Below are 19,890 nucleotides of genomic sequence, written 5' to 3'. Positions count from 1 at the left end.
ATCGATCGAAAAGTAAGGAAATCTCGCTCAATGACTTTCGATTTTTTATCACCACACAATCAAATACGGATTGTTTGAATATGTCAATGATGTGTCCCAAATCCATTTATAAATCTCCACTTGTTGACTAATTTTCATATATTTTTCAAATCATTAATTTTTCGCTGAACAAACATAGTCTATTGGTCCTTACCCAAAAAAAAACATAGTCTATTGGTTATATCAAATGAAGTGTTGAGGTGCGGTTCATACTCAAAATCTACGGGAAAGTACGGAGATCCCGCTTATCTACTTTTGATTTCAACGACACATTCCAAATCCATATAAAAATCTCTACTCGTTGACTAACTTTCATATATTTTTCAAGGAACAAACAGAGTCCGATTCGTATAATATCTTGTTCAGATTTCCTTCAATGGGAGTGCGGTTCGAACCGTTGTGGGGGGATGAAGGCTGTCCATCTCACATGATGTCTTGGATAAATTTTGGAACTGATCATTTTTGCATTAGTTAATTGAGATACTGGAGGACTTGAAAGAAAGCATCATTTTCCCACATATTTACAAATCGTTCACGTGCCCCTTTCATAAGAGATGTGGGATAATCCCAACAAGTATCCTAAATGGTTATCTGCTCTTGTTAACTAAGGATCTTGTAAGATGCTTTTCTGCGTCCTCATTAGTCGAAAAAAAAATAAAAATGATCAAGGTCAAAATCACGAGAGGAGAAAAGATATATTTTCCTAAAACAGCCATGATTTAAAAAAAAAAAAATCCAAAAGAAAGAAAGGTTTTCACGTGAACTTGCCACGACCATTGACTTATTGCTATATGTTATCCAGTTCAATAATTGCATAGCAAAATATCACGGAAGTTAACGGAAGGTAAATAAATCAAGGGCGTATCAATTTGAAATTTTTTGGTAATTCAAAAAATTAATTTAAAATAAATTTATTATAATTGTATCGATGTTAAATTTTTGATTTGGCACCGATCGATTAACGCTCCGATAGCCGTTGCGATGCCGACGCATATCCTGACCGTTGGATTCGGCATCGGGAGAGAATATCCTCAGAAAGAGGTGCGCGTATCCCCGGCACGGCACCCCACCATCGCTTCCCGTACGCGACGATGCAGGGGGGCGGGAAATCCCCCCGCGAGCGGGACCTCGTGAAATGTGAGCACCCACGCCATTAGATTTTTAAATCTCAATCGCATCACGTGATCGCTTTTATGAAACCTCCACTCTCCCACTACCCAACACGCTGGGCCCCATCCCTCTGAAACCGTATCCTCCTTTCTAGATCCTGTCCTCATCCTATGAGCGCCCCACCACCACCCCAAAAAAAAAAAAAAAGAAAGGAACAATTGTCCGAGCGCCAACACGTCACACGTTTAGTCATCGTCACACGTTAAGTCATCAAATAAAGATCTTTTTTTTTTTGAACCGAAAATCTTACATTATGTCGACACTTTTTCCATCAAACACCTTTTTTTCCGAGACCAAACAACCTAAAATTTGTATCCACATGGCATGTCCACTTCAATTCTTTTTTGCAACACCAAAAATTTCAAACTTTTATTCTCATAACAAATTTGCCACAAAATCTTGAACTTGTTGGCATGAAACACGTTTACCCAAGTCACATGCTTATGAGTTTAAGATTTTTGGTGTCACGATAAAAAATTTAAAGTAAATATGTCACATAAATATAATTTTTTTAAGTTTTTTTTTGCCACAAAAAAGTTTGAAATAAAAGGATCACAAACCAAGGGTGAGCATGGACCGGTAGATAGATTCTGAACCTAGATCTAAAAACCGACCTTGTTATAATTTATTCCAAATTTTTGGAACCACAAACCTATCATGTTTGTCCTGGAACCCGTTTTTGAACCTATTATATTTTGTCGGTCCGATTTCAAGATCTACCCCGAAAATTTATTTTTCTTTTTTCTTCCATCAAAATAATATGAATTGAAGTGAAACTATTCAATATAAAAGATGAATAATAAAACTTAATATCTACTGAGACTAGGGTTTTTTCTTTAACAGTTGTTAAAAACCGATTCCAAGATAGATTCGATTTCAAGTACCTTAGAACGGAGAACCGGCTCGTTTCCAATTGGTTCCCAAAATTTAGAATCGATTTCCAAAATAGTTTGAATGGGAATCGGTTTCCAGACTTATTTTTCGAGTGATCGAATTTAGGTTCTGAGTATACTCGATCCCATTGCACGCCTCTATCACAAACGGGCAAAGTTAATAAAAACAACTTTGAAAGTACCTTAAACAATGTTCGCTGGGTGCAGTAAATCGCAAACTTTAAAATTTTGCACGAGAGTCACGCGGATCACGAGAAATTTAAAAAAATATATATTTAATCGTTGAGAATAATTTACGAGTTGGAAATGAGTTTGGCTCGTGAAAGCGAACCGACAAAAGGGCAAGAAAAATCGGAATAGGAAAAGACATGGAGAAAGAGCGCCAACGTAAGGAGTGGGCGCAAGTTGCAGGTCCTGCTGTTTTTTCTGGCCAGCAGGGAAATTGCAAGTTGACCATTAATAGGAGGGAGCGGGGTGGTTGTCTCTAGGAGCGGCTACGACGAAGCCGACCCGACGGCTACAATTTAGACCATGGATCGGAAGTTGGGCAGCGACGCACCAACCAACCAACACAAGCGGCGCGGCGTTAACATTGCTGGACCCGGGACGTGGCTTCTCGAAACGGCGCGCCACTTCAGTCGGCGGCTAGTCCTCGAGCCCTTGTTCGCGGTTTCGTGGATGACATTTCTATTTTCTACGGCACAACCGCGTCTAACCGGGGTTAAAGTTATCCGGGTTCTAATTTGCGTCCCCGGTTCCAAAAGATGTATGATTAGCATCCTCGCTTTGCCGTTTCGTTTGAAATTGCATCCGATATTTAATTTTGGGGTTAATGCCACGACGGACTTTAAATTAGCATAATTATGATAAATTCATTCCATATTAATTTTTGTATGTGTTCACCTGTGCTTTTGACGAAGGAGGGGTAAGGGTCTTTCGATCATGAACCAGACTCCACCGCCGATAGAAGGCCTGCCCATATATGCTCGGAAATCTACCTGCTCATTTTCCTGATTTTCACGTGGACTTGTCAATCGCCTCCTTTGGAATTGGACTTTATACTAGTGCAACACGACTTATACGCTATTATTACGAATACATGGGCCCAAGAACACCACGCAAAAAACTCATTATACTATAGTTCCACGAAACACCTTGCAAGCCTTATAAAGTTATTAAGTCTAGACATTTGAGTTGTACCTAGAATTTCATGAAACACCTTACAGGGTCTTGTACATCTAATTTAAGAGATTTGTATAAATAGCTTCCAATTCTCTAATCGAAAATTTCTTTCATGTCTCGACGAATTAGGTCAATCACGGTTCTCCGCCGACTCAATTGCTCATGTAGATCGACCTTCACCTGCTCTTCGCCGTGACGGGAGAAACGTGAAGCCCAATTTTCGCAAGGGCAATTAACTAGAAAGTGGTTTTCTCTTGCGTTATTTCCAATGTCATGTTGGCGAGAACGTGAAAGGTGAGGTTGGATGCACGACATGAAATTGAAGGGCACTCAATTAGGCCGTTGCCCACTGAGTGGAATTGTCACGTCGTATGTTGGAGTCACATCCGCTTGCGTGACCTCGGTTCTAAGGTACGGTCATACCAATTCCCATCTTGAAAAGCATTTGTACACTTCTTGCATGCTATTCCACGCCTGCGACCATCGAGCAACCGCACCTCTTGCTCCAGGAAAAGTACTTTTCGCGAACACGTGAATTTCACGTATCTTAATCACGTATAATTATTATAATTATCTATCACGATGAATCTGCTACGTATGAATTCACATTTAAATTCTAGACAAATCTATCACTTACACGTGATGTGTCGATACTTTTTTATTGCTTGAAGACCGATGAAACGAGAAAGACCTAGTTGTCATTTTGTGCGAATTATAATCCCGAACCTCCAATATATGAAAATCCTAGCATTCACTCAATCCACCACGGCTTGTGGAAACCACCGTCACCAACACTCAATCCACCACCGCTTGTCCAAACCACTATCACCAACACCATCCTCAGCTCTCTCTCTCTCTCTCTCTCTCTCTCTCTCTCTCTCTACCTTGACTTGAGGTCATCCATAACGACAACCACCTTCACGGGAACTCGGCGTTAGGGCTTGATTAAGGATAAAGAGAGAACTATCCTCAGAGAGCCGCCTAATAAAACCGGCCTCGTCCATCGATCATCGCAACGCTAGTTTGATGCAAATGGGGTTGGGATCTTCCAGCACAATGCCAGCCTGAAGTGAAGACCTTTGCCTGCACGATTTGTTTTTCTTAGTAAAGCTTTTAGCATAAGCATAGGCCCCGCTTGTATCGGGTGAAATAATTAGTCAACCATAAATGATTTCACGACAGATTATGTTTCGATATTTTCGTGAACGATAAAGATATGTTTTGCATCTTCTATCCGTTGTAATCTATAACAATATTATTACCAAATTACCTTCATTGTAGTCTTTTATTGAACCGAGCGGCGTTTGTTTATTCAAATTTCAAGACACCATGAAACAATTATACGTAAACGCACAAAACGATATTTGCATTTTGTGAAACTCCAAGTATTTCAGATAAATAAAGTCAACACGTGTTGGCGCTAAATTTCAAATGAGAAACAAGGAAAAGGTATGAATGAAGATCAACCCCAATTGTTTGGTCTTTAATAGTTAAAATAGCATTATTTTTCTGCTATACTTAATAAAAAAAAGTTGCGCCCAATGCTTTGATATTTGGAAATATGACTCTTGACAATTCTATTTGTTAGAATTTCAATTTTCAAAGTAAGATTACAAATACTATAAAGAAAAAGTGATGTACCTTAAAACAGTAATGTTTTTCTATTTGGATGCTTGGCTAAATCGATAAGGTCATTGTCCAACAAGATTCCGGGAAGAAATGCAGTGGAGCATCTTTGAAAGCAAAAGTAAATCACCAATCATTGGTCTCTTGCAAACTTGGGATCAAAGCTGTTTTAAGGAAAATGGTTTTGTTAATCCAATGACGAGTCGGGTTGCTCGCCACCCATACGACGATCAATTAGGCCATCTACAACGTGCTTCGAGTTCGTGCAGGGAGAGAGATCATCGCGGCAGTAGCCAACCGTGGGGGGTGGGATTGTGACATGGCATCCTGAAAGGGCGTAGCTTTTGCGGCGGTGGCTGAGCTCATCGGGGAAGTAACGAAGGAAGAATTTAGGGTTTTCCTCAACAGACCTTATTGGTTTAGTGCTTAAGACTTTTCTTGTCATGGCAAAGATTAGTTAGCAAAATATGTACTAATTGGGCCCCTAATCCCCACCTATCAAGAGCTCCTCTCCAGTTTTAACTGCCCCACCTACTCCTACCCAAATTGCAGATCAAACCTTGAGCCCGAAATCGGCAAATTGGCCGGTGATTGACCAGGGATTCCCTCCGAGCTCCCATTACTTTAATCCCGTTCGGGTTCCCTTAGGGCCAAAGAAAAGACAAAGGTACTAGTGCGAACTCGAATCCTTTCCCTTTCGCACTCGTCATCCGCCGGTCAGAATCCGAGGCCGTCCACATTGTTTTTTTGTGCCGGTTTTTGACGACTTCCTCCAGGCACGGTCTTCGCAACAATCGAGAACGCACGACGAGGCCTTGCGCACCAATTTGCCTTTGGATTGTGTCCCCTTCTAGAAGAGCAACCAGTACGTTGATTTGATTCCTTCCCATCGTGCCACGACACGAGGAAAATCTCGGCATTCGATAAAGACTAATAATCTTCCCTCGTACCGGCCCGGCCCCACTCTACGAACTTGAGTGCCCGTCGCTATCATCGCTAGTTTAAAAAAACAAAACCAATAAAACGTGGAAGATATCGTGGCGGTGCAGTGCCTAATAGGCCAGCCAATGAGCGCTACAATCTCAACCCGGACGATAATTTATTTGATTTTCTAGAGCCCCGTCTCGCACGGTCAATGCCCATTACCCTCGTCCAAGGTCTACCACAAGATTCGATCAAATCTAAACGTAAATATGCCGTTTGAAAAGCTCCAGCCAGCCAATTGACCAGGACTCCCTAACTTTCCCACGCTATTTCCATTAGAAAAATCATGCCAACCTCTATTCTCTTGTAATTATTGAAGCAGACACTTCTTACCCCAAAAAGAAAAAAAAAAAAAAGGTAGACCCCTAGACTTATTAGATTGTGCACTTCATAAAGTCAGCTAATTCCGACTCATAATAATTGTATCTTAGGCACAGGTAATTTCGTAAAAAACGAGCGATTTGAAAAATGTTTATCAAAAAATGATCGCGATAAACATTTTTCATTCATTTATTTTTGCAAACAACATAAACTATTATTTTTTGAAAAATATATTTCAAATCACTTATTTTTCGTGAAACTATGGAGCCTTGGTTGCTAGCCAACTAGCGGTGATCATTTTTATATATGACCTGGGGACTACATGCGGTGCAAACTTTCTAAAAATCCTCATAGTTAAATCCAAAGAGGGCCGCCAGCGCTGGTCACCGTCCCCGAACCGAGTCTTTTTTGGTCGATTCTATGGTTGAAAGTAACCAAAACACATTTCAAAGTAAGACTAAAATCGGACACTCCCCGACACGATTTTGGATTATCAACAGTGCCAGGTCAGCGACCCCGCCACGGAGACCGCTGGTTAAGCCGAGCCGAGCCGAGCCAAATGTAAACTGCGGAGAAATCCAGTGGAGACGAGACAAAAGAGGGGGGGAAAAAAACAAAAAAAAAAGGGGCAAAAGCCGCGGCCGTGATTGACTATGCCAGCGGGCCCCACCGCTATCCGACCGTATTCACAGGACGGAATTCAAAGCCCGATTTAATTCCAAAACATGGAAACGCCGGACACGCACTAAACACAAAAAAAAAAAAAAAAAAAAAAAAAAATAATAAGAAAAGGAGAAAAAGGAAGAAGGCAAGACGTCCGTGACGACCTAAGCGATTCACATCCCCACGCGCCCTGCACGTTACCATCGCCCCACCCACCCACCCTTCTCTCTCCCCCCGCCCCGCCCACGCAATCTGTCTCATCTTCTCTCTCTCTTGTCTCCCCTATAAAACCTTCGCAAAACCAGTCGGCGATTCTCGCAGCACAAGCAAAAACCCACAATCATTTCTTCTTGGCACATCTTCTAAGGAAAACCTACCCAAAACCCTAACACGGTTCGCGTCGTGGTTGCTTATTCCCATGGAGGATCAGAGCAGCAGGAAGCGACTCAGAGACGCCGACGACTCGGACGATTTGGACTTCCAGTCGGCCGAGGTGAAGAGGCTCAGGGACGATCTCCTCAGCTTCCTCGACGACTCCGACCCCGATCCGGGGGCTCCGGATCTGGACTCCCTCATGCGGAGCTTCCAGGACGAGATCGCGGCGGCGCCGGCGTCCTCCTCGCCGTCCCCGGCGGCGGTGGAGGTGGTCGACCTCACGGCGGAGTCCGGCGACTCGAAGTCGGAGCTCGGGTACCTTCTAGAAGCCTCGGACGACGAGCTCGGCCTCCCGCCTTCGACCACCCCTTCGAGCGGCGAGGCGGCGAGCTGCGAGGCCGAGCTGGTCCGGGCCGCGTCCGAGGCGTCCGGGGTCAGCGAGTTCTGGGAGTTCGAGGATCGGATTTCGAGTTACGGGGACTCGTTCCAGTTCGGAGGAGCGGGGGACGGGTACGGCGGCGGGGATGACGAGGGCGAGTACGTGGCGTTCGATGGGCTGTTCGACTACTCCGACGCGGGTTTCGATCCGTCCGATCTGCCGGGCTTTTCGTGGCGGCGTGGGGAGACCATGCCGGCGCTATAGGCGTCGGGGTCGAAACGGGGTTCGTGAGCGCCGACGGGCGCTGATTTGTATAAATTAACTTTCTTTTTGTCTTGACTTTTCATTTGTAAACAGAAAAAATATATGTAGCAGACTAGCAGGAGCTAGAACACAGAGCTGAAACAGGGTAGTTCTCCTCTCCTCTCCTCTCCTCTCCCTTTTCCTTTTCCTGTTTCGTTTTTTTTCCCGGAAATGACGAGAAAGTAGTGAGAAAAGAATGTTTGGGGCAGATACCAAATTCAACGTCAGCGACCGGTTCAAACTTTTGACGGGTTTGACAAATATTGGCACACGACAATTTATGTAAATCCTCGAAACAAAAGTCGCACGTCCAGCAGGAAAGGGGAACGAACCGATTGGTGCGTTCGTTTGATGAAAACATTTCTTGATGACGGAAGTTTCTTATGAGGAAATCATTCCAAATGATTTACAAAATTTTATTTTTCTATTTTTTGTGTATTTTTTTTATCCCGCAAATAATATTAATTTGCGGAAAGTCTATCGGGATAGTTTGCGGAAAATTCTGTCGGGCGGAGGTTTTTATTTTTTTCCCTCTTTACAGTGAACGTTTCGTATTCAATTTTGATCCAAAAATCAATTCCGTTTAGAATTAGTTTTTTCTAATTTTGTTCCTGGACGAGTTTTAAAAAATCAGAACGTATAATTTTTCTTTTTAATTTTTTTATATTCAAGTCAAATAATTATGTCTTGTCACTATGAAATCAATTCATATCGCTAATAAAATAAATACTATATAATTTATATTTAGTCTATTAATTTTGTGCTAGTGTAATCGTCTATTTATTTCATAAAATATTTATTTTTTATAATTTATTAACAAAATGATATTGCTAAAATAAATTTAGAATTTATTTATTTTTAGTAGTTCTTTTTTATATATTTTTTAACAAATGTTTCGTGTACAGTTATGGTGCTGGTTCTCATTTAATACTATATTCTATGATAAGTTGCCCCAATGGAATGCTTCATTATGTGTACAAAATCTTACTGCGATTTACATGTACAGATAGGTATATTACAAAAGCTTCAGATAATACGGGCGTAATAAAGAAATAAAGTGCATATCGCGAAATCCAACTTAAATAAGGAGCAAAATGTTAAAAAGTAAAAGGTCATTAAAAGATGCCTCCTAAATGGTTAAAAGTCATCGTTTTACCTTCTATTCATTGTGAACAAATCACATTCTTTTTTATCATCCGTAAAATTAATGTGGGAAGCGAACGGTTGGATGTCTTAAAAGAAGGAAAAGAAAAGGGACCCTCGTTGTTATTGTCTTTGGGGCCAATACTACAACCGTGCACTTCACCTAGCTAGTTGAAATGATACCTGAAAATGCCAGTAAATAGATCAGCCGACACCTCTTGCATTTTGGTGTCTACGTGACTTGGACGACACGAAGGCCCGCTGAAATCGTGCGACCTCAGGATCAAACCTTGTCTCCCCTTGGGCAACCTTAGAAACTGTCGGCGACCTATGGATAAGCCTCGTGCGACCATAAGTGACATTCTCTAGATCTCGTCGCTGATAGACTCACAATCCTTCATGTCTCGCCTATGACATGTTCTTGGCTGCTGATAGCCGATCCTCAACAACCCTCAACCGTCGACGACCTTCAACTCTCGGCGAGCGTCGACTAGAGGCTAGCGACTCTTAGCGGAGCTATGAGATTAGCTTTGGCGACCAAACGAGAGAGATGATGAACAATTCCAACATTTAAAAAAAAAAACGAAAACGGATATGATATGGAGGGCAAGATTGGAATAAAAAAAATTAATTAACTCTCACCTTCAGCACTGCCTCTTTTGCCTTGAGAGAGACGCTTTTGTGGATGCGTTGCATTTACCAAACACATTTTTCTTTCTGTCGAAGATTTTTTATGGGTTCAAAGTCACTTGACAATGTTTTGCCAAACCAAAAACGAATATGATGAGTCTCGATTCGCAACTTCGCTAAGCCCGCGATTCTCTGGGAGCCCAATGGTCCAACATCTGTAGACACTGCACTGGGCTCTACTTCTGCCTAGAAAGAGAAACTGTAATAATGACTAGGAGATTATGTTTGGGAAGAAAGTGGGCATTTCCTTTGGACTTGGATCATTCCATCAAGTGCATTTTTCCAAAAGCTAAAAGGTAGATTAATCAGATTTTGGCCATAGTAAATATAGCGGATGTTAAGAGCCTGTTCGGTAATAAATACTGTTTCCAAGAGCAATTTTCGAATAGAAATAATTTTTTCTAATTTTATTCTCGAGAACAGAGAAGTAGATTTCTTTTTTTTGTGGTCGAATCTGTTCTAAAGTTGAATCAAATGCGGTCCTAGCACTTTTGAAACCGAACTTAGGAACGAAAAATAAGTTTTATAGAACAGACAAAACCTTGGCCTCGTCTGTTTCGTAACTTCACGATTAAATTGATAATTTGCGCTCGTCGTGCTTTGTCGTGAACCTCTATTTCCACGTGTTAAAGCACGCTATTAAAGTAATTGGATGAGAGTGGCTCTCCTAGTTTCTTTCTTCAAAAGCTTAATAGCTATCTAACCACTCGTCCGGAATAAATCTCTAAGACAGTCACCATCTTCAAAAATTTTGAAAGGTTTCTTCATTAGTTTTCATCGTACAGCATAAGTACACCTTTTGTAAGGTTTTGGTCCATTGAATTATTGCGCTGTGCACATGCGCGCGATGGTGATACCGATACCGATACCGGCAAATGTGAAATGTCTTCTTATTATCCTATGTAATTGTCTCTCATGTGTATTATTCTTTCTTCCTACAAAACTAAACCAATTTCTTAAAACAAGCAAACAGAGCACCCGTAAAAACGCATGCTGTTAGCGCATTTAACTATTATGCCGCGTTTGCACCTAATAATTTAAGTTTTTGAAATAGTTGACGGTTATCTCATAAAATCTGTTATGGTCTAAAATGGGAGATTCTAAGGTCAAAACTTTCGCTTAAAGCCCAACATAAGAGTGATCACGCCTTCATCTAGTGCATTATTAGAGGATGGGAAAGATTTAATTTAAATTTGGGCTTTTTTTTATGGATGAAATAGAGAGATAAATCAAATCACACTTCTCTTTCTTTCTCTTTATATCTCTTGTATATGCGTAAGTGTCACTCTTTTACTTCGGTCCAAAAAAGAGGGTCACTTTTTTGCTAGTACAAGCGAAAATGGACCAAAACGAGACCAAGATGGAAGGAGGAGAAAAGCAAAATAAGGTAACCCTTACAAACATTTTAGTAAGTCTTAATTAAAAGAAGAAGAAGAAGGAAACTTGCATGATTTCTTACTGTTATTGTACGTAGGGTAATTGATATCGAGAATTTATGTAGGATAATTACTTTTCATCATAGCTAATGCTCGCCGAAAGTCGAGAAAACCGGTGACTTGATTAAAAGGTAATTAAGGCATGCAAAGATATCCTCGGATCGGACGGAAATTAGCTCTCCATGGCATGTTCAACTTCAATAGTTTAGTGGTGGAAGGGAAAAAAATTTTGTTTCCCATCCGAAACCATCTATTTGTCCAATGATTGATACATTACGCTATTATAGTCGTAAGGTATATACAACGAAGTACATCATTTTCGGTGTTTTTATGATTAAAATGCTTGTATTGGGTAATTCCGAGACGGCCAAAAATGATGCCCAACTTTTCCTTACACTTTTGGAGAGTGGCCGGAGTTGTTCAATGTCCAAGTTAGGTATCTATATGACAGTGACGGTGTGTTGTCAACTTTGATAACGGGGACGAAAGAATACATTTTTAATGACGGGTCTTTCTGTCTCTTTATCACTCAAACTGTGTTAAGAGCGCGGTGCAAAGCTAATTTCCATCGAATATCGATCGATTTCTTTCCGTCGTGAAGTGAGGCGCACCGTTCCGTCCCATTTGCCGATCTAAAATTACTCTTATTTTAGCTGCACATTAATTAAAAAAATCAATATGAATAATAAGTGTATTACTTAATTCAGAAGATTTGAAAAGGGCCAAAAAGGGCAAGCAAGTTGAGGGGATGGGGGAAAGAAAAATCTCCAAAAACTCGAAAACATATCCGCTTTGGATACAATACTGTACACAGCAAGGAGAGACCCCCGCAGTCGCAAAAATCTAGCTCCCCCCCTTCTCTTTTTACCCACAGGAACCCGATCCCCACTCACGCTCATCGCGAGTCCTCGACACGCGCGTCGCCCTAAGCGCCGGGAGTTCGGTTGCGTGCCGTCACTCCCCTCCCTCCCGCGTGCGCGCGGCAGCACGGCAAGCACGTCAATAAGAATAATAAGGGGGGGCGAGAGTAGGAGCAAGAAAGCATTGCTTGTGCGATAGGTCACTCTCTCTCTCTCTCTCTAGAAGTCGCTGTTCCTCCCGATCGGTGAAGAGCGGAGCGATCGGTTCGCGTTGAGAGGGGGAAGGAGAGAAATCGTGCGGAGATCGCTTCGAGATGAAGATTTTCGTCAAGACTTTGAAGGGCACCAACTTCGAAATCGAAGTGGAGCCCGAAGAATCGGTCAGTTTCTTCCCACTCTTTGGTGGTTTTTGTCCTCCGAGCTTCAATTCGGTTCCTAATCGGTGCTCTCGGGGGTCTTTGGGCTTTCTAAGTGGTGGTTTAGGTGTCCGATTGCGGCGTCGGGATTGATCCCTAGTGTGTCCGGCTGCTTTGTGTGCGCTTCGGTTCCGCGTAATTGAGGCTGCTTTTAGGGTTTAATTCGATTGCCTTGCGCTGGCCTGCTTCTGTGCTATCTGATTTTGTGTGTTTGGTGTATCTTCCTTTTTTCTGGTGGGGACATCTTGTTGATTGTTGCTCTTCTTGCTCGTCGATTGGTCCTGCTCTTTTTTCGGAATTCTTTTGGCTCTGTGCTTCGTTTGGCTGAGTAGAAATCTTGGTTTTAAATTGCGCGTTGTTAATTCTGGGCTCGTATGATATTGTTGGTCGATTTGCCAAAGTAGGGGTTTTCGTCATCAATGCAATTGCTGTCGAACTTTTTGTGTTTGGTTAGGGTTCGCATTTAACTACTCGAAATATGGTTTCATCATATGATGAGACGTTGTGGGCTTCTTCAGTTGTGACAATTCAAATGCTGACCAAGGGATGACGTGTGTCCACATTCGTTTTAGCAACTTACTCTAGTCTTGATGTTGACAATAAGAAGCACCTTAGTTACCAGTTGAATGTTTAGGGGCTTGTGATTTGTAGCAAGTGTGACATCTTTTCTCCAAGCCCCTTTCCTTGTGCTGCAGAAATGCAGTATTTCGCCAGTTTTGCTGTTGTGAATCTGACTACAAGTTTCTGCACTGGTGTGGTGGTACTTAGATATTGCTGTGTAAAAGCAAGCCCAAAAACGATGCAGCAATAGCTTAACCAATTTAGCTTTTGGAAATCCTGAAAAAGTTGGATTTGATACGTTCCGTTTGGTGTTAGTTTCAGGCTTCCAGTTCTGCTGATATCGCTTGTCTCACCTGTGGTCTCTTGTGTTTTTTTTTCCCCCTCACCTGCTTCCGTGTATCAAGTTGTTCTATTTTTCTGATTGGGTTTGTTGTTGTTCCTTCTGAAGTGAAGGGAAGGAAGGAAGTTTTGCTCCATCGTGGAAGCTCTGTTGGTTTGTCTGTGATTATCGTGTTGTATGCAAAAATTGTGGGAATGGAGTTGATCTGCTTCTTGATATTAGAACTTTCACTAATTAAATGTAGGTACCCAATTCCTAATTGCTTATTCTTTTTGCCATTTTTTACAGGTTGCTGATGTAAAGAAAAAAATTGAAACTGTTCAAGGAGTAAGTTTGTTCCCAGCCTCTCAACAGATGCTAATCCATCAAGGGAAAGTTCTCAAGGATGAAACTACCTTGGATGAAAATAAAGTTGCCGAGAATAGTTTTATCGTAATCATGTTAACAAAGGTAAGCAATATCTTACACCTGATTTTATAAAGAACTACTATGTGTAACTGCAATCAACGGTGTCATTACCGATGGGGAGGCTGCAAAGTCGTGTGTTGCTTTAATATTTTTCCTAGATAAATGGCACATACTTCAAGAATTGCAAAGAATGGACGAAATATCTGCAGTAGAAAGATAAGATCTTTCACATTGAGTGTTGCAAGTCATTTTTTTTTGGGGGGGAGGGAGGGAATAAATTTTACTCATGGTTAACTAATAATAGACTTTCTTTGAACCAAGACCTGGAATAAATTTCCACTGATGTAGCCATGATAAGGTTGAGTTGAAGAAGTTAGTGAAGTCTCCACGGTGTAGTTTTGGAATGCCTCAAACAGAAAACCACATGTAGTGACAAGTGTCTTCAGGGACCTTATCATCAATTCTAGACATGCAGCACCTGAATTGCTGCCAAATTGAAGCGAACTAATTGCCAGAAGTATGCTTCACTTGTGCTGAAGCACTTCTTTGTTCGGAAGTAAGTAGCCTCTAGTTATAGTAGGCATAAGTATATACCTCCAAATGTTTGAAGTTTCTGTGGAAGTTATGCTACATAGTATCGTCTTTATAAATATGATGTCACCAACGGAACAATACTCACCCTTTCTTTATCAATCTCGGTCAAATTATTTTGCAGGATATACCCAATTGTTTATGTTGAAGTAAAAATTAGACATAGTTATTGAGCTGCTCTTTTGGATTAGAGTAATGATAGCTATGCTTAATGGTATAGAAGATATGGTAAACTTACTAACGTGTTAATGGTTTGATCGAGTATCTTGAGGAGTGTGTTGACGTAAGAGATAATAGACTTTTTATTTATTTAGAAATTTCAAAGACAATCATATCACATCATTTACTCTACAATTTTTGCAATCATCTTTATATGCATAGCATTGTTGGAAAAATTACTTCGAGCAATCAGATTCGATTTATCTTTTAACATTAGGGGAAAGAAATGAACTAGTTAAAAATAGTATATTGCTACTTTTTAGAACGGTTATCCTAGACTTTCGAAAGCAGTCTGAACTGGTACAGAATTCAAAAGTTGATTCTTAGGAAGCCGAAATGGCTTCTTTGGCACAGTAGAATAAGACTTATATCGTCGCTATTGATTGAGGATGTGCCGGTGGGTGAATGGTTTTAACCAATTTGAACTTCTGGTTCTGAAGGATAGTATAAGTCTTTTGTAAAGGGATTAGTCTATCCTGACAAACTGAACTTTTGAAATTCGTTTCGCTTGACGTACCACCTTTTGAAGTAGTTGAGGCGCTTGCTATATGAAGGGGCTTTCCTGGTAAAATTGGTTAAAAGATCCTGGATATTCAAACTCACTTTTTCACATAGGATGATGGGGTTCCATAAATCGGATTGTAAAATTGAGAATCTTGCAAAATAACTGCAAGATGTAATATGACTTATGTTTGCATGGGTCCTAAAGCTCTAGACTACAAAATAAGCAATGAGAACAATGAGAATGAAATGAGTCAAATTACCGTCGTCAATAAAAAGACGCCTTCTCTGATGTCACCAAACTTGAATAATTTTTTGTTCATTTGCTAATAAAATGTCATCTAGAGAAAATTTTCTGCAATTTATCAACTGGATCACACTAACCAAGGCTGAATTCTCTTTTGTACTATGCGTAAGCAATTCATCTGTGTAGCACCATTTTGGATCCAGATGTCAACTATGCTTGGAGTAGCTAACACAAGACTTTGGCTGAACATGTAACAGTGAATCGCTAGGTGATCTAGTTTCGTCTTAAGTGTATTCCAAAGGATTCTGTTTGTACAGATGAAGAAAGCTTGCTCTAGTTTAGTTGTATTCTCGAAGGAAAGGCAGTTTCATTAATAAAACAGTGAGTTCAACTGATGGGCATTGGGCTGCAGTTCTTTCTTTTATTTTGTTTTGGGCCTCTTTGAGCCCAAAACTCCAAGTCCAGAAGCTAAAAAAGCTCACTGGAGAGTACACCGAGTCACACAGATAACTTGCGAGTTTAGTGATTTTACAGAGTTAAAACACGTGTTCACCCAATTTACCCTACCAATGATTTTCTTCCAATTTTAACACGTTTTCCAGCGTTGAATCGGAAAATCTAGTCAACCCGCAATTTTGGTAACACTGGCTAATCAACTTGCTTTGAGCTTCAAATGTGTCTTGCAAGTATGAGATGGCTTATTTAGTATTCATATTATTACGATGAACACTTGCTCAGGAGAATTTCTCACATAAAGCTATTGATCATATGGGCAGAAAGTGAATCATTTGAGTAGGACAGGCTATCTTTCTTTGCCTGGAAATTAGACCCCTGTATCTCTGTTGCCCGATATCCATTCGTTTGAAGGTGCCGAAGGGCATCATTCTGGCTTTTTGCCGATAAGAATAAAACTAGATTCCTGGTGCTGTGTGTTAATTCCTAGGTGTCCTTTCAGGGCGATCTTGCTTTGCAATTTTTGGGTTTGTCCTTTCTAACTTTCCCTATTTGCTTACACATTGTTAGAGTAAGAGCGCGTCTGGTGAGGGATCAACTGCTTCTGCTGCACCTCCAACAAAGGTATTTGATGCTTTCCGATGATGGTGATCTGCAAAGTTTGTGGCCGTGTTGTGGGATTTCCATATCATGTTTCATGATGTTATTTTGTCTTTTGATCTACTTCATAATTACAATGATACAGAGTTAGCCATACTATGGGAACTTTTGGCACCTGAAGGATATCAATCTCAAAAAATCACATCGAAAGCTGTTTTTGTGTTGAAATTCCTATATGCTCAGAATATAGAAAATGAAGCAGTTTGTTTGTGCAGGCTCCTCAAACGAGTGCCCCACCTTCTGCTCCAGTGCCACCTTCAACAGTGCCTCAGGCTCCACTGGCTACTCCAACGTATGTTCTTAGATTGCAATGCCTCTTATGTTCTCTTGGAGTAGTGCAATTGTCTGCATGCACATCTAAGCAATCGTTATTTGTCACTCACAGGCCTGCTGCTGTTGCAACTCCTGCTCCTGCACCTGCACCCTCTCCTGCTCCTGCACCTGCACCTGCATCCTCTCCTGCTCCTGTTGGGTAAGTATCATGTCTTGTATGTCTGTGTTTGTGGGAAGACATTTGGATGTTTACAGTTATGATTCATTGTTTCTAACTCATTCGTCCAACATGCTCTTGATGTCTTTGCCTGTTACTTCCGCTCACGTGAGTTCTTAGCATACTGGTGTATTTTTTCTCCCCAGTACTGTTTTATCTTGCCTAATGATTTAATGTATTTTCAGGTCGGAGTCTGATGTCTATGGCCAAGCAGCTTCTAATTTAGTTGCAGGAAGCAATTTAGAGGGAGCGGTCCAACAAATATTGGATATGGGTGGAGGGACATGGGACAGGGACACTGTTGTTCGTGCTCTTCGTGCGGCTTACAACAATCCAGAGAGAGCTGTTGAATATTTATACTCGGTCCGTGAATGTTGTTAGCTTTTTGGACTTACTTGAATCTGGATTCACTGTCCTCTGTTGCAAGTCACCATTGTTCTTGATACCTGAATTTTGAAGTTCTTGGCATTGTATGACTTCAAGAGCTTCTGAAGAAAAGTGCTGGCAAATGCTCATCATTTGTGTACTTGAACCTCTTTATCAAACCGTTGCAATTTGTCAACTCTTTTCTTCACCTGTTAGTTTAAAACAGTGACCATCTGTATTTGCCATCTTTTTAGGGTATCCCTGAGCAAGCTGAAGTTCCACCTCCTGCTCGAGTTCCTCCTGTTGCACAAGCTGCAAATCCGCCTGCCCAACCGGCACAGCCTACCCAACCTGCACCGGTCCCTTCAACTGGACCTAATGCCAATCCCCTTGATCTGTTTCCCCAGGTACCTATTGCTGGAGTGTTATGAATTTCATGGCCATGTGGTTGGAATTAAATGAATCATGTATCTGTCTTGACAGGGTCTTCCGAGCGTGGGCTCAGGTGCTGCTGGTGCCGGTACTCTAGACTTTCTTCGAAATAGTCAGCAGGTGATATTTCCACCCCCTCCCCTTTTTTTTCTCTTTCTCTCATGTTCACTCCCTCTTTATTCCTTTGTTCCTCTCTGTCCACCAACTGGCGCCCCTTGAATCTCGAGCCCAACACCAGGCTCACATGAACAAACACATTCAAGCGCAAACACACATGAATGTGTGAGCGTAGTTTGTTGATGCATGCTGGCATTCACTGCAGAGCACCTGTATGTCTTTGCTAATAAAAAAATGTTTTTGATCATATTTCTGTTGCAGTTCCAAGCTTTGAGAGCTATGGTTCAGGCCAATCCTCAGATATTGCAGGTTTTTGTGCCTATTCTTCTTGTTAAATTATTGTTAATGTCTCTCATTTGAAGTATCAATGTACATATTCTTTTGTGACTCTGCAGCCAATGCTTCAAGAACTTGGAAAACAAAATCCGCACCTTATGAGGCTTATTCAAGAGCATCAAGCTGACTTCCTCCGGCTGATCAATGAACCTTTGGAGGGTGGAGAAGGGTTAGTACTTATGATGACAATTGCTTGTTCTAGTGGTGTTAGGGTCGAATATTTATGGTGCTTCCATTGATCAATCTTGTCAGGAACATCCTTGGCCAGTTGGCATCAGCCATGCCACAGGCAGTAACTGTCACGCCTGAGGAACGTGAAGCAATAGAGAGGGTAAGTTTTTATTATTCTGTTATCTGACTAACCATCCGTGTAGCGACCCTCCTTTATGCCTTCTTTTCCTCCCTTCATCAGTTGGAGTTCAACTAGTATCTGTTAATTCATTAAAAGCCATTGAAAATAGAAGTCGTAGGGAGAAGTAAAAGTATTCTTTTCCACTGTTGATATCTGAGTTGTTGGATAGTTTTACTAACGAATACTGTGTGTACTGATTCATTAAGATGGCTTGTGATTCCGTTTATGATGATGTTACAATGTCTTTCTCGTTGTCTCTTTACTCTGAAAAGTGCTTTCTGCTGAACTATGCATGAACACTTTCATGACATGTTATGGTGGTACACCCGCCGATGCTGCTAGATGCTTGCAGCAAATGGTTTAGCTGCTGGCAATTTACAACCCTTTATGTTTAACTCTCTGTACGACTGATTGGTTATGTGTCTACCCATTTGATGTCATTCGGTTGTGGTCGTTGGAAAGATTGGGTACGTGTGTAGCGCAAATTTTCGGGTTGTTTCAACTAGAGCTTTTAGATTTTACAGTCAGACTCCGTTAGTTACTCTCTTTCCACCTTTTATGTAATCTTGGGTGGTAGTTTTCATTCGGATGAAGTTCACTTTTGTCCTGCACGTTCTTTGTTTTTTTTATTTTTGTTCCTTTTTTTGGCAAACGGTGTTTGTCTTGCCATTGTTAATGTTATTTCCTTGACTCAGCTGGAAGCGATGGGATTTGATCGAGCAATTGTTCTAGAGGTGTATTTTGCTTGCAACAAGAATGAAGAGCTGGCTGCTAATTACCTTTTGGATCACATACATGAATATGAGGACTGATTCGAGGAAATAGGATGGTTCATTTGTTCTCTCTAAGCTTCACCTTCAATGTCTACCAGTGTCCTCCCCCTTTCCAGTTGCATCTTGTTAACCTTCGACCTTTAATATTTTGTGTTATCGGAGTGTCTGAGTCCGGCGGGCAATGTGGATGATGTATTTTTTCCTTCTCACCCTGTGGTCTTTCAGGCTCTCCTGGTTACTGTGAATTTCTGTTTTCTATACATAGTTGTCTTGGTTATTTATTCTAATAGTGTACTTGCTTCACTTTTTATTGCCTGTTGTCATTTTCCAAGCTTCGTGCACCAATGTGATTATTTTGCCCTTTGATTGGTTTGCTAATGAGGCTCAGCTACGGATGATTGCCTTGTTCTCGTTGCAGTCCATTACAATAATTTACCACCCAATATTTGGCAGAGATTGTTTTTATCCTATTCATAGACTAACACACATTCCATGCGATTTTACAGAGTAGTTGCCAAAAAAAGAATCTTATGCCATGGGGAGTTTCGTCTCCTCAAGGAACCA

The 19,890-nt window shown here is 41.2% G+C and overlaps 2 protein-coding genes across 4 annotated transcripts; both read left to right on the top strand.

The window, feature by feature from the left end:
• The first annotated feature begins 4,116 nt into the window (after nt 1–4,116).
• On the top strand, nt 4,117–19,636 carry LOC115756533 (ubiquitin receptor RAD23c-like). Of its 3 annotated transcripts, none has more exons than XM_048280229.1 (13): nt 4,117–4,168; nt 12,279–12,444; nt 13,670–13,831; nt 16,371–16,424; nt 16,676–16,752; nt 16,846–16,932; nt 17,136–17,313; nt 17,571–17,723; nt 17,800–17,868; nt 18,127–18,174; nt 18,261–18,370; nt 18,454–18,532; nt 19,249–19,636. In XM_048280229.1, the coding sequence occupies exons 2-13, from the start codon at nt 12,379–12,381 to the stop codon at nt 19,363–19,365; spliced, it is 1,200 nt and encodes a 399-aa protein (XP_048136186.1). In that variant the 5' UTR covers nt 4,117–4,168; nt 12,279–12,378; the 3' UTR covers nt 19,366–19,636. The 3 variants fall into 3 exon arrangements, with proteins under 3 accessions (XP_048136186.1, XP_030552230.1, XP_030552222.1); XM_030696370.2 differs by having other exon boundaries at nt 4,118–4,167; nt 12,285–12,444; XM_030696362.2 differs by having other exon boundaries at nt 4,130–4,150; nt 12,268–12,444.
• LOC115756547 lies at nt 7,176–8,040 on the top strand. Its single transcript, XM_030696382.2, has one exon. The coding sequence runs from the start codon at nt 7,297–7,299 to the stop codon at nt 7,894–7,896; it is 600 nt and encodes a 199-aa protein (XP_030552242.1). The 5' UTR covers nt 7,176–7,296; the 3' UTR covers nt 7,897–8,040.
• Nucleotides 19,637–19,890: the final 254 nt, after the last annotated feature.

This window comes from Rhodamnia argentea, chromosome 6, assembly GCF_020921035.1.
Source record: "Rhodamnia argentea isolate NSW1041297 chromosome 6, ASM2092103v1, whole genome shotgun sequence".
In the NCBI taxonomy this organism is placed as follows: Eukaryota; Viridiplantae; Streptophyta; class Magnoliopsida; order Myrtales; family Myrtaceae; genus Rhodamnia; species Rhodamnia argentea.
This window is presented reverse-complemented; position numbering and strand designations above follow the sequence as displayed.

Excerpts from the sequence above, each read along its gene's own strand:
- LOC115756533 (XM_048280229.1), top strand. The coding sequence starts at position 12,379 with ATGAAGATTTTCGTCAAGACTTTGAAGGGCACCAACTTCGAAATCGAA. Across the intron at positions 16,425-16,675 it reads CTGCTGCACCTCCAACAAAG|GCTCCTCAAACGAGTGCCCC; the intron begins GTATTTGATGCT and ends TTGTTTGTGCAG. Across the intron at positions 18,175-18,260 it reads CCAATCCTCAGATATTGCAG|CCAATGCTTCAAGAACTTGG; the intron begins GTTTTTGTGCCT and ends GTGACTCTGCAG.
- LOC115756547 (XM_030696382.2), top strand. The coding sequence starts at position 7,297 with ATGGAGGATCAGAGCAGCAGGAAGCGACTCAGAGACGCCGACGACTCG.